The sequence below is a fragment of the Pteropus vampyrus genome, unplaced genomic scaffold (genome assembly GCF_000151845.1).
Source record: "Pteropus vampyrus isolate Shadow unplaced genomic scaffold, Pvam_2.0 Scaffold377, whole genome shotgun sequence".
In the NCBI taxonomy this organism is placed as follows: domain Eukaryota; kingdom Metazoa; phylum Chordata; class Mammalia; order Chiroptera; family Pteropodidae; genus Pteropus; species Pteropus vampyrus.
The window spans coordinates 706,342-719,060 of NW_011889158.1; the positions used below are offsets into that span (position 1 = coordinate 706,342).

Consider the following 12,719-nt stretch of genomic DNA (forward strand, 5'->3'; position numbering starts at 1 on the left):
GGTACTATCTGGTTTTACCCCTAAAATCGCACAGCCCAGGAAACCCCCCCAGTCCTGGGGAAACGAGATAATCAGTCATTCTAAATACTATGGAAAATAAATCAAATTCAGGAAGATAGAAAAACATCAGTCTGTTTTAAAGAGAGCAACTAGAGTGGGGTTTATTTTATTTTATTTATTTTACGCCTACAGCACCTGGTCTTCCTAGGTGGTCTCCCATCCAAGTACTAACCAGGCCCGACCCTGCTTAGCTTCCGAGATCAGACGGGGTCGGTGTGTTCAGGGTGGCGTGGCTGTAGACCGGAGTGGGGTTTAAGGTGAAATCCTTGCTTGGTGCTCAGAAGACCTAGGCGGAGTGAGCACGCGGCTTGAGAACTGACTCAGGACAGGACTCAGAAGGGATGGAGAAGTCCCATGCTTGGCGTGGCCGAGCATCGTGAGAACCAAGCAAACCGTTGCCCGGCCTGCCGTATCCCAGGCTCCGCTGTCCTCTGGAGTGACAGAGGCGTGAGCAGAACGGGGCGTTTCGTGGGTGTTTCTGTCCTCCTGGGAGCTGCTGCCCGGGTCCCACTTCTCTAAGACTCTTTCCCCCAGGCCCTTGGCTGCTCCGCACACACCGCTTCTCCCTGCTGGATGAGGAACAGGGTGCAGGCGAGAAGGACCTCGAGGCCGATTTGGGGGTCAAGTTGCCCATCTGGGCCCCCGCCTGGTGTCTGCCCTGCAGGCCAGCTTTCTGGACCTCTGTTCGGACTGGGCCTTCCTGGGGACTTGCCATCAGCCGTCCTTCGGCCCAGGCCTCCCCAGGGCCGGCAGCTGAAGAACCAGCCCGCCACAAGGAGATGCCACCAACACAGGGACACTGATGGGAGCCAGCCCTGACTTCCGGCGGCTCTGGAGGTCCCCTGCTTTAGTGACAATGGCAGCGAAGGTGACGTGTGTGCCATCTGCAGTGCCCAGGGATCCGCAGAGTCTTTTTGCTGCTTCTCCGGGAGGAGAAGGGAGTGTGGGAGCCTCAGAACAATCAAGTGACGCAGCCAGGCCTGGGGGACAGCAGACACAAGACAGATGCCACCACGGGAGTGACACATACTTCGATGTCCCGGGTGAGGCCGCTCCCTAGAGGTGTGAGATGGAGGGGCCACGCTGGTCCCTGGCCCCTTACCAGCCCGTCCGTGCCTCAGGCTCCGTCTGCTTAGTGCCTGGTGTATACACGGCACATAGTTAACCGAGTGAGTGGAGTGGATTTCTAGTCTTTGAGCCCGTTCAAGGGCTGGGACGTTTGAAAAGCGTGAGCAGACTCACTGCGTCCCACCGCTACCTTTCCGTGCGACACAAAGGCCCTTCTGAGAGGACGCACTCTGCTAAGACTGAGCTGCGTCCCCCTGATGTCCGTGTGTGAAGCCCTAACTCGCAGCTTGATGGTATTTAGGGGACACGGACTCTGGGGGGTGGTCAGGTGTAGATGAGGTCCTGGGTGGGGCCCATGGGGAGGTTCGTGTCCTTATGAGAAGTGACACTGGAGAGCTTCGTTCTCTCCCCTCACGGTAGGAGGACACGTGGAGAAGGTGGCCATCTGCCAGCCAGGACAAGGCTCTCACTGGGAACTGAGCCACTAGCACCTTGACCTTGGCCTTCCCAGTCCCCAGATGACTGTGGCTGAAGCCGCCTGGTCCATGGTGTTTCTCCAGCTGGGATTCACAGCTGGAGCAGTCACCGTCCCACGGCGTCCCAAACCCGCTGCGTGCTAGGCCCTGGGGTTACGAGCTCAAAGTCAGACCTCGTTCAAGTTCAGGAAGAGGTCGCTAGAGGGCCGGGAACTGTGGAGGACAAGCTGGGGTGGGGGCAAGTGGGGGGAGACTGGGGAAGGCCCCCAAGATGGGGCGCTTGAGTTCCGTCTTGCAGATGCCCAGGGGCGGGGGTCTGTGGGGATCCGGGAAGAGGCCCAGGTTCACGGGTGGGTGGAGGAGGACCCCACGTGCTATAATCCTACAGCGAGGGTGACTGGGGGAGTTTCTGTCCTGTCAGCAAACTGCCTTCACTTTGCACGTAGCCGTAGCGAAGGTTTTCGGCTGCCCTCTGCTAGCTCGAATTGGCTTATTTGGCTGCCAGCAGAGCCTAACGCTAAGACTTACTGCAGAGGATGTCGCACACGCCCTCAGCACGTCACTCTACGTGTCCTCTTTGGGGCTCGAATATTGTCCCTGAACCCAGCGGTGTTAGGAAGTGCTACCAGCAAATGGGACCCAGCGCCCCCTGTGTGGACTGGTCCTGCTCAGTGGTTTCTGATTAGACTTCCCGAGCCAGCTGTGAAGGAAGGCTTACAGACATGATGCAGACACTCACCCACAGAGAACACGTGTAAGGGGAGGAGTTAGGAAGAGGCAGAGCATGAGGGCAGAGGGGCATTAATGTCCCTCCCGTCGGATGAGCCTAAGTCACAGATGCCACCTCTCATTTAGGCTCTGCCGAAGAGATCGGGGAATCTCAGAGTGACACCTGCGTTCTCGGTTAGGTCGATGATTACAAGCATACATTTCTCATCCACTTCCAGAAAGGGCTTGCATTATCTTACTCTGAGATTTGTCAAAATCACACAGTTAGAACACGCTTTTATAAAGAGGGTTGATGAACAATCAGCAGTGTCAGGAGAAGCTAACTGTGACGAGAGCCAGAATACAATAGGACTCTGGGTTGTACTTCCTCATTTCCCAGAAGTGACAACAACAACAACAACAACAACAACAACTAGAATAAGGATCATACGGTTTGTGAAAGGGAGGAAGAACCCCCCCCCACCCCCGGGCTGTTGGAGAGCATGTCCTGTGCACGTGTGACATCACAGTGGAGCACAGACGATCACACCTGCCTCCCTCCTTTCTGGGCTGTGCAGGTGGAGGTGTGTGTGTGGGGGGAGGGGCATGATGCACCAAGGCCATAGGTGTCAGGGGTGGGATTTCTCCCAACTCGAAGCCCAGCGACCAGCTTGACCTTGCAGCCTGCCTTCCTCCCGCGCCGTGACTGGTCAGATGAAGAAACTCGTGTCGGTCCTCGGCCTCTCCTTCCAGCTAGAGTCGCTGTGGGTGGACTCGGACTTGGGGGTGGACGTGAGGCAGGGCTCCTCTGCAGGCCTCGGGCTCGTCCTTGGCCAGGACGTGGGTGTGCCATCGGCGGCAGGGTGACTCAGGTCCCTCGTGGGCTCCTGCTGCTCCCCACACTCTGAGCCGGCCAGGGGTGTGCCGGAGAAGCTCGCCCGGGGGCACAGCCTTCCATCCGGGCCCCCGCGCAGGATGGGGCTGATGCGGGCCATGGTGACGGGAAAGGGCTTCGCGGCCGGCGGGGGTGAGGCCGGCAGGGCAGGGCTGCCTCTTCCTAACATCGGCAGCGTTGCCTGGCCACCTGCTTGGTGTGAGGGTGTGGCCCCTTCAGCGGTGGCACTGAAGTACAGCGTGGAGTCCCCCTGTCCCTCCCCTCTGCTCAGCTGCCCACCTGCACCTCTTTCTTGCACCCCAGAAACAGCCCCTGCTCCTTCGTCTGGGCTGCCCTCCCGCTGCAGAGCCCAAGGCTTTGGGACAGGAGCTTTGTCATAGTTATCGCTGGCAAAAGAGACATAACTCGAGCTTTCTGACAGGTCGGCTTCTGCTTTCAAGACGCTTTGAAACTCAGAGCCTTTCTCTGAGGCTAGGGAGTCATGGGGTGACGGCGGGGGCTCTTGCTGGGAAAATGGAGGCTTCCTCTGCTGGTCGTCATGTGGGCTCACCCGCCATGCAGGGGGGCGAAAGCAGCCAGGGCGGTCTTCTCCAAAGACCGCGTTGATCTTAGACACATTTCCCGTTTTTAGGGCAAGTTTCACCAACAGCCAGTGGTGGTGACTGAAGAAAGGGTCTTCCTCGGCAATCTGGCTTTCCAGCCCAGCCTCTGGGGGGCCCCACTGCAGGCTGGGGGGCTCCCCCAGACTTGTTAGCTCAGAACCTTCTTCTTGGCACATGCTTGGGCTCTCCAGACTCTCCCCAGCCAGGGCAGGGCCCGGGGGAGACGATTCTCTCTCTGCTTTGTCGCCCCCTGCGATGCCACAGGACTTTCTCACAAAGCCCTGCCTGATGTCTGTGGATTTAGGATGTAGCAGGCTGTAATAAGTCACCAGCGAGACACTGCCTGCAAAAGAAGGAAAAAAATAAGAGAGACCAAGGTTATATTCTTGGAAGTCCTGCATCCTGCCCGTGGCTTGTAGAATTCCAGGCTTTGGAGTTTTTGGTAGAATAATGTAATTTGGGATCCACATCGGGGTTCTTGTTGGAGCATCATGGCAGGATGTTTGGAGGGAATTCCCTCAGGCTCCAGCTTCCATGTTTCTAAACTTCAAAATAGAAAAAGTTTCAATCCTACCGATTCTTCCTTGAGCTGCAACTGAGTGCATGGGGGCGGGGGGTGTGTGCCTGTGTTGGAGAGACATGTCTGGCAGGAATGCTAATGTCACTTTCACGTGACAGGATCAGAATTCGACCCTCCGCACGCGGGTGGAGGGATGGGCCCCGAAGCTGGGGCCGAGGCACGGTCTCAAAAACAAGACCCGAGCAGAGGTTAAACGTGCTCATCAAACGCCTCGTATGGAGTTTCCGGGGGCGGCGGCAACAACACTTCCTTTGAGCATCAACATCTTAATCACGTTGTTGTCGGATTCACTTATTTTGGTCGGAGTGTTGACTAGCAATAACTTCTTTACCAGAGCGTTCCGGCGACCTCCCACGTTCTTTCCAGTTTCCTGCTGGCCTGGCTCGAGTGCCCGGCTTCAGCGAGCTCGTTATAAACAGCGTGACACCCGAAACAGGCGTGGGGGGAACATCGGAGGGGCAGGAAGAGCTGGGGGGACCCTACCGGCCAGTCGCTCGCTTCTTCTGAGTGCCGTCTTTGGAGGGGGAGGAGCGAGGGGCACGATCCACAGCTCAGGCCCCTTCTGCTCCTCGGTCTGAACCATCAGCCAGCGAGGGAGCTATTGTCCCTTTTCTTTTACAATGAGCCTCCCCAGGCCAAGGAAGGGGATCTGAGCCCGCTGAGGACGCAGCCCAGGGGCTCATACCCAGTGACGCCAGCCTTTCTGTGGCCCCGTCTTTCGCGGGGCTCTCGGGGGCAGCCCCAGGCCGGCGAGCCGGTGTCCGGGCTCAGTACGTTTGTCGGGGGAGCTCGGGATGGGAGCCTGTGCTCCATGACTCTACCATGCCCATCCTGCCACTGAGCACGCTCCAGGGCCGCTTGGGAGTCGGGGTCAGGCAGCTCGGGAAGATGGGGAGGCCCAGCGGGCCGGCGGTGAGCCCCTCCGGCCGTCTGAGCTAGAGCAATAAAAGGACCCCAGTCCTCCGACACCTATTTCTCTGCTTGGGGGTCAGGGCTGTCGGGTGGCACCCAGCACTTCCACGGGCCTCGTTCAGGCTGTGGGTCACCAGAGGGAAGGCTTTGGGCCGAGGGTGGTGGGGGAAGGGAGGGGGCGGGGCCGAGGGTCCAGGGCTGCTGCGAACATCCGGGGAATCTCTGCGCTCCATCGTGTATCAGAGGCACGAGGATGCGCAGGGTTGGGGCGCCTGCCCTGGGCAGTCTAGCTTGGCCTTTCGACCGAGAGCACCCTGCCCCCCGGGCCGGGCGTGCAGTGGGGACAGCAGGCTGGCAGCGGGGGTGCCTTTTGTTTTAATTTTCCCAAGGTTGGAGTGGGTTCCTTTTGGAGTCACATGGGTCTGTGAAGCCAGGTGAACACGAGCACAGCAGAGACCTTGGGGTCACTCGTCCATCCCTAAAGCGAACTGATGATCTGCCTCCGCCAGGCGCCAGGCGAGATGCCGGAAGTGGGGCTGGGCGGGCACCAGCACGGCCACTTACAGGCCGTGTCGCCCTGAAGGTGGGGTGTGGCGGGACAGTGGGAAGGCCGCACCAGGTCTTACCAATCAGAGATCCGGACAAGACTCCTGCCATGGTCCACAGGCTGGTCGCCGATGTCCCCTGGAGAAAGTCAGTGGCCAAGAGCAACAGGATGCTGTTCTCCAGCAGCATAATCTGTGGGACAAGACGACAGTCACCACGCATAGGCAGGAGCACGTGGCCTCAGGGACAAACCCGGACTGCAGTTCTGCAGCACCTTCCTTTGGAGTGAGGACAGAGCCTCCTTGGGGCCACCAGGGCCCCGTGGTGACCGGGCTCCCCAGAAGCAGGGTCAGGGTCCCCGACAAAGGGGGCTTGTCCCTGTTCTTAGTGCAGCTCCTTAAACTGTCTGCAGCTCATACCTGCACAGGAAGCATAAGGTCACAGCCCACATGGCGCCGGCTGCTCCTTTGGCGAGTCAGACGGTTACCTCCTGCTTTATATGGTCCCCACTTTCGTGCTCACCGTATGCATGTATTAGCTTTATAACACAATAACTAAAAGTATCTGCAGAGTTCAGAGTGCCACTGAAACCAGTACGCTAGTCACAAACTTCAGTAAAAACTTCAGAATGTTTCCCAGATACCATTTGCCTCTTTAAAGGTAGATTTGGCCCACGGCCACCAGGTGGCAGCAGAGGAGGCACGCTTGCTGTGGACCCTGGAGCCTCTCCAGGGACCAAAGGCCCCCTGCTGTGCAGAAGGTTCTTTGTTCTGCCCACCAGGCCGGCTCATTAACTTTACTTTCCAATCTTGAAACGCAAACATCTATTTCTTAAAATAATTAAACACGCTGGACATAATGCAAAGACGATATATTGAAATGCCGTATATGAGACATCAAAGGACTAGATTGTCAGACTGACGCGGGAAGTCAGAGCTTTGCCACGGTCATTCACTGGTGCCATTTCAACTCTAGGAAAGTCAAACAAGGAGAAAATTAAAGACGTCACGAGTTGCTGCTTGACAAACGTAAGAACGCCCACCGTCCCCATACCGTGGGCTCCGGGTGGCTTTGACCTGGGGACGTGCTTTCTCTGTTAGCCGTTAAAAACCAGGGCTACTCTGAGAGCCACCAGGCCTGTGCTCCTCAGGGAGTGGACTGCGTGGCCTTTGTGCTTTTCAAACAACAACAGAAGCCAGGCGCAGTGGCATCGGCTCTTTCTCTGCCGACAGGAGGAGATTCACCCAGGAGGCACACACAGTTTTCCCTTTGGTCCGTCAGGGCTCCTCTCTCCAGCAGGGGAGGTGCCTGCTAGGAGACAGAGCGTCCATGAAGGGACCACGTGGCAGGGCCTGACGTGGAGGGGTGTGGGCAGGAGGCCTGGACTGAGGGATGGGAGATCTGGACCGGGCAGCATCGCGGGCCGGCCGCGTGCCCCTGGACGTGCCCCTTCGCCTCTGTTTGTCCAGTGCCTCAGCTGGATTCTCATGACCCCACACTGGAGGGCTGCGAGGAGGCCAAAGGAGCCTGTGAGTCAAACAGGCGCAGCTGCTGGCCTGTGCCACCTGCGGAGTGCCCACGCCACCACTGCATGCTCCTCTGTGACCTTCGGTCGTGTCCGATTTCCATCTTTCCTACTTAGTCACTCTTGACTCAGCGATCTAGTGACTAAGACAGCCAGAAGCAACAAAGCGTTTTCCTTCAGCGTGTGACAGCTTCTAAAACTCCCGTGAGGTGCTGTGGCGACGCACGTAGGGGAGTGACCCACACATGAACACGCGACGTCTGTTCCTTTAGTTCCCACCTGTCGGAGCGTGTGTGGGCACTGGCAGATGAAGAAACGGCTTCTGCGAATGGACGGCCAAATGATCCTCTATATCATTCCCGTGCGTACGCGCGCGGGCGGGGAAGCTGTGACACGCGTCACGGCGAGCCAGCCCGCCCCAGGTTAACAAATTCGCCGCACCCCACACGAGGTGGGTGTTCTTATCCCTGGTTCAGATGTGCTAACTGAGGCCTGGCGAGGCTCTGTAACTGTCCAATGTCACGGGGCCTATTTGGTCTGTCAGCCCCGTGCCGAGGGGGCCACCAAGCCCCACGGGGCTCCCCTACAGCGGGAGGGGACCACGGCGCCACCTCCCCGGCAGAAGCTGCATCTCCGGCCTCTTGCATTTGCTCACAGCTCCATCCCGGATCGCCTGAGCCCCGCAAATCTCTTCATCTTGTAATGGCCACTATTTGTTGGTTATTTTGTGCCAAGTTGTTTATTATTATTTTATTTAACCATCCCAGCGACACTGAAAAGGTGGGTTTTATGTCACTGTCACAGGAACGCTGAGAGGCAGGCGGCCTAGTTCCCGAAGTGCCAATGAAAAGCTGGGTTCGGAGAGTTTAGACTCGGCCAGACCCGTCGGCGGCAGTAATCGGCAGGGCGGGGCGGCCCTTGCGAGCTTGTCCGGTTCCGCGCCCTGTGCCCGGGAGCCCGTGGCTGCATTTTTCCCCCGTTTCTGCTTGCAGAGCAGCTCCCTCTCCGCCTTCTGGTCAAAAGCACGTCAGGCCATCCGATGTGATGCGGCACGTGGGTTTCAGACACGGTCCCCTTCCTAGCATTTCTGCCTCTTTTTTTCTGGTTAAAAAAGAGCGTATCTCCTGTACTGGACGAGGAGCAGCTGAAGGCAGGCACTGCATCACCTTCGGCTTTTCACACTATCTGGCACCAAGGCTGTAACTCAGTAACCGAGGCGATCGACCAGGCCACTGTGTACGCAACACAGGAGCACTGTGACTGTGCTTATCAGGTGGGCTGATGGAGGGAGGCTGAAAAACGTCGCGAACACGCCACAGCTCTTACCGTGGTACCTGTACCTGTGAGGACAGCCGGACACCTATTTTCAGAGCCTGCCATCTCTGTTCGAGACTACAATTCCATTTAGAATTTTTCCTAAAACTAAGCTTTTCTCTCTTAAATAGACATGCGTGCACAAGTGCACACACGCACGCACGCGTGTGCTCTATCTACACAGTAAGAGTTAGAATCGAAGAAAACTGTCGTCCCCACTTGCCATATAGAACGTGGCCATCCTGTGTCGGGAAGGGCTGTCCCAGAAGTTGAGGTAGCAGAGGATGTACACGGCGCCCGCCAGCAGGTTGAACAGCCTCCAGTGGCAGGTGCTGTCCACGATGTCGCTCTGCTGGGCCACGAGCCAGAACGTCATCACCAGCCAGTGGGCACCTGGAGCAAGGTGGGAAGTCAGGGTCCCCTTGGGGGGCCCGGGAGGGGGTGGGGCAGGGACACACAAACCAGGGCCTCAGACTTTCTTCTCTGTTCTGACCGTGCCTGACCCGGCATCCAAGAGAGATCAAACCTAGGAGAGATTTGTGGGGTGCAGAGAGCCTGGGGTGCCTGGCGTGGGAGCGAAGATGCCATGTGTACAGCGAGCCTCCCTGTGTGTCCGACACCCGCTGTCTTAGACATATGCCTGAGGCCGCGGGGCAAGACCCCCCCAGGAGCCCAGTCAGCCTCCAGAACTGGGGTTGCTGGTCTAAGTGGCTATTTTAAGGAATTAAGGTGGTTCCTTACGCAGCTCGCCCTGGATGGCGGCCACACAGCTCGGCTTACCTGCAACCGCCAGCCCCCAGGCGCCGTGAGATCTGAAGAACAGGGCCAGACTCAGGACGCGGGCGCCCACCATGCCCATCCTCCAGAGCTGCTGGCAGAGCAGGGCCGCCCACGTCCATGGCGGGGAGAGGTGGCCGGGCCTCACGGAGCCGGCGAAGCGAGCATAGCACACCAGGGCCCAGGCCAGCGCCGACCAGGAGCACAGGGCGCTCAGCGCTGGAAGGAAGCGGCAGCGGTATTTGTGCGATGTCTAACCTCTGAGTAAGAGCTGGCTTCACCGGGTCATCGTCGCCCAGCGGCCCGGCGGCGGGCGCAGAGGCTGAGCACAAACACGCACGTGCACGCCCGGGGGGCGCCGGCATCCGGGGCGCTGACCCGTCACCCCCTGCTCTGGGCTCTGAACACGGGGTACCACCCAACGTCCTGTGCTGTCTGGGCCACAAGAACGAGGTTCCATCAAAGACATGAAACCAAACATCACCCTGTGTCATGCCGGGCCCTTCGATGAAGACGAATGGCCGCCCGGCACCGCTGTGATGTCCGCGCCCGCGCCCGCGCGGACACGTGGCAGGGCGAGGCCGGAGAAAGGGGCTGCGCGGGAGAAGCCACCGCGAGAACGCAGCGGGAGAAGGGGGCGCGCCGGCTCCCCGGGGTGTGTGCCCGCTGGCGGCAGACGCTGCCGGGGCCTGAGCGTCTCAAAAGCCTCTGGCCGCAGGGACCCGGCCAGCGACTAACGACACAGGAGGTGCTGGCGCATCGATCTTGCGAGAAGCGGGTGTGGGACCTTCCCCAGGTGTTTTCGGGGTATCTGACGCTCCACAGTTTCTACCTGCGGAAGGACCTCCATGACGGGGGTCAAGCGCCGTGAACTAATCAGCCCAAACGAAAGCCAGTTTTCGCCACCCTTGTGCTCCTGAGCTTGGGCACCCTCACCCCAAGCAGCGGAAATCTTAAATGAAGGGGTCTTGCTAAATAAAGCTTTAGTTTCTGTGCCCCTTGAGGTGTGAGACAGTCTCTGCTCGCGGAGGAAGTCACTCACTCACCTGGCACAATATCTGTGAAGTCCGAGGCGAGGAAAATGTAAGTTTGAAGAAGCAGGTGGGGCCCGGCCTGGAGCAGGGCTTCCAGGAGGCGCAAGGCCGAGAGGTCCGCCTCCTGGAGCGGCAGGGGGGCCTCGCCGTGGGCCGCCCCGTCCTTCCGTAGCACCATCCACGTGGTGTCCCAGTGCCTGAGGGAGAGTCGGGGCGTGTGCTGCGGGGCCAGACTGCCCCAGCTTGACGAAGACACCTCCCTGGCTCGTTGTTGGGACCTATAGCATCCTAGAGAACCACCTGTCGTAGCGACACGCAAGGATCCCTGAGCTCCGATTCCAGACCTAACGGCAGTTCTAGTCCGTTTGCTGCTGTGGGTGATCCCGAGCAGCCCATGTGTGGGAGGGAGGGGGGCGGCCCGCTGGGAGCCTGGACCAGACAGGCTTGCGGGGGGGGCTTTCTCTGAGCCCTACAAGGTTTGGGGCTAACCGAAGCTGCGTCCCCTACCCCAGAACATCTTGGGATGGACACCGATTTGCTCAGCGAATGCTTCTTACAAGGTATCATGTCATCGTTGCTTTAGAGCATAAGAAGGTGAGAAAAAGTGTCCTCATCCTCACAGGAGAACTTCGTGTGCCTCTGACACTGGGACAGGCACAGAGCAGAACGGGGACTGAAGAGGGGCCCTGGCTGGGATGGCAAGAGAGGCAGGTGGCTGGGGGTAATGGGAAAAGGGGAGTATGGAGTGACTCTTGGGCACCAGCAGCATGAGTTTGGACACGCTGAGAGCCTGACACAGCCCCATCTCTGAATGAGGCACCGGGTGAGATGGGGCAGGGTCCCCCCAGAGCCCAGAAGGCAGATTTATCTGGCAATTGTTCAGGAAGCTTTTCTCAAGGGACTAACATTGACTTAACCCTCCCTTTGAGCTGTCCTGTTTGTCAATAGGTGGTCTGTCCTGGAGCCCACATGCTTGACGAGGCGGTGCCTGGAGGGACCAACCCCCTAATGGTTTTAAGGGGCTGGGCACAGGTGGGGGCTGCACATGGGGTGCAGTGCCCTGCAGAGGCTCCACCCCTGTGGGAGTCCGATTAAAAAGCCACCTTTGCTCTCCTCCCTCTGGGAAGAATCAGACCTTTTGAACGCAAAGGCCCAATGTTAGGCATATCACTGTGGCCGAAAACCGCTTTCGGTGCCTTTAAGGACCTAAGGTTCCAGCTCTGAGGGTCCCATTACATCCGCAGTGGTGGCTTGACGTCTCTACCCAAAGCACCCTCTACTTCCAATCTGAGATTCTACTCTGGCAGGGAGGGAATTCGTCTCTCTTCAGACTCAGCTGAGAAATCAGAAATCTGACTTCGGCTCCCACACAGGGAGCCCCGAGAGCAGCTCGAAGGCATAATCCGCCGACCGCAGCCCAAGATCTGAGGCTGGGCAGTGACCCCTTGTGCTCCCCCCAGTCCTCAGCACCTACTACTTCATTTCAATGAGTACTGGAGCTGCACGGCTTCGCCCATCGGGTCCCCGCCAATGATCTCCCTGTTTCATTCCTGGCGACTCTACAGGATGATGCAGCAGCCGAGAACGGAAATTCGCCACGTACGTAAACTCCCTGCCACATCTCTCCTGACTGCAGGGAGCCCAGAGAAAAGCACACCTGGCCTGCCGAGATGGACCGCAGGTGAGCCAGCCAGCACTAGGCTCATCCAGGCCGCCTTTTTATGGGACAAACGGGCCCTGGCTGCCCAGTGCCTTCTTCTTGCATCAAAGGTTCGATGCAGACATCGCCAGCCTGGCTCCACAGCCGTCTGTGCTTGAAGCTGTGCCCGCTTCCTTGACTAGGGCACTAGGTGCTGTGAGCTTTGCGGTCCCAGGGGCGGGGGTGCGGGGGGTTAGGACACTCGTGCAGGAAGAGCCTTCCTGTGCACGCGTGTCATCCAGCTTACCGCTTCCACACGCCGAGCTGCAGGAGGTGCAGCACGGCTAACCAGCACTGGCCTGGCTGTCCGTCTGCTCGGAACCACAGGTAGCTGAGGCTCTGGACCAAGAAGCCAGGCAGGAGCACGGTGAGGGCCAGCCACCCCCAGAGCAGCTGCCCTGTGGCGAAGTAGTAGACCATGGTGCAGAGGCCTAGGGGGCGGACGAGGGGGAAGGTGAGTGGGAGGTGGCCACGAGCCTGGGTAACCGGCCATCACTGCGTCCCCACCGCAGGCCGGGCTCTG

General features: G+C 58.8%; 1 protein-coding gene and 1 non-coding gene across 2 annotated transcripts; both read right to left on the minus strand.

Moving 5' to 3' along the window:
• Positions 1-183: 183 nt before the first annotated feature.
• Positions 184-301, minus strand: LOC111731455. Its single transcript, XR_002777145.1, has one exon. It is a non-coding gene; the product is annotated as a 5S ribosomal RNA (ribosomal RNA).
• Positions 302-2,689: 2,388 nt separating this feature from the next.
• Positions 2,690-12,701, minus strand: XKR5 (XK related 5). The gene is made up of 6 exons (XM_023523063.1): positions 12,444-12,701; positions 10,510-10,694; positions 9,467-9,682; positions 8,910-9,079; positions 5,928-6,039; positions 2,690-4,152 (listed from the first exon to the last, which is right to left on the minus strand). Exons 1-6 carry the CDS (start codon positions 12,614-12,616, stop codon positions 3,023-3,025), a joined length of 1,986 nt encoding a protein of 661 aa, XP_023378831.1. The 5' UTR covers positions 12,617-12,701; the 3' UTR covers positions 2,690-3,022.
• Positions 12,702-12,719: the final 18 nt, after the last annotated feature.

Coding starts and splice junctions, on each gene's coding strand:
- XKR5 (XM_023523063.1), bottom strand. CDS start 12,616: ATGGTCTACTACTTCGCCACAGGGCAGCTGCTCTGGGGGTGGCTGGCC. Junction 6,040..8,909: donor GGATGGCCACGTTCTATATG/GCAAGTGGGGAC, acceptor CTTGTCCCACAG/ATTATGCTGCTGGAGAACAG. Junction 4,153..5,927: donor CTTGTCCGGATCTCTGATTG/GTAAGACCTGGT, acceptor CTTCTTTTGCAG/GCAGTGTCTCGCTGGTGACT.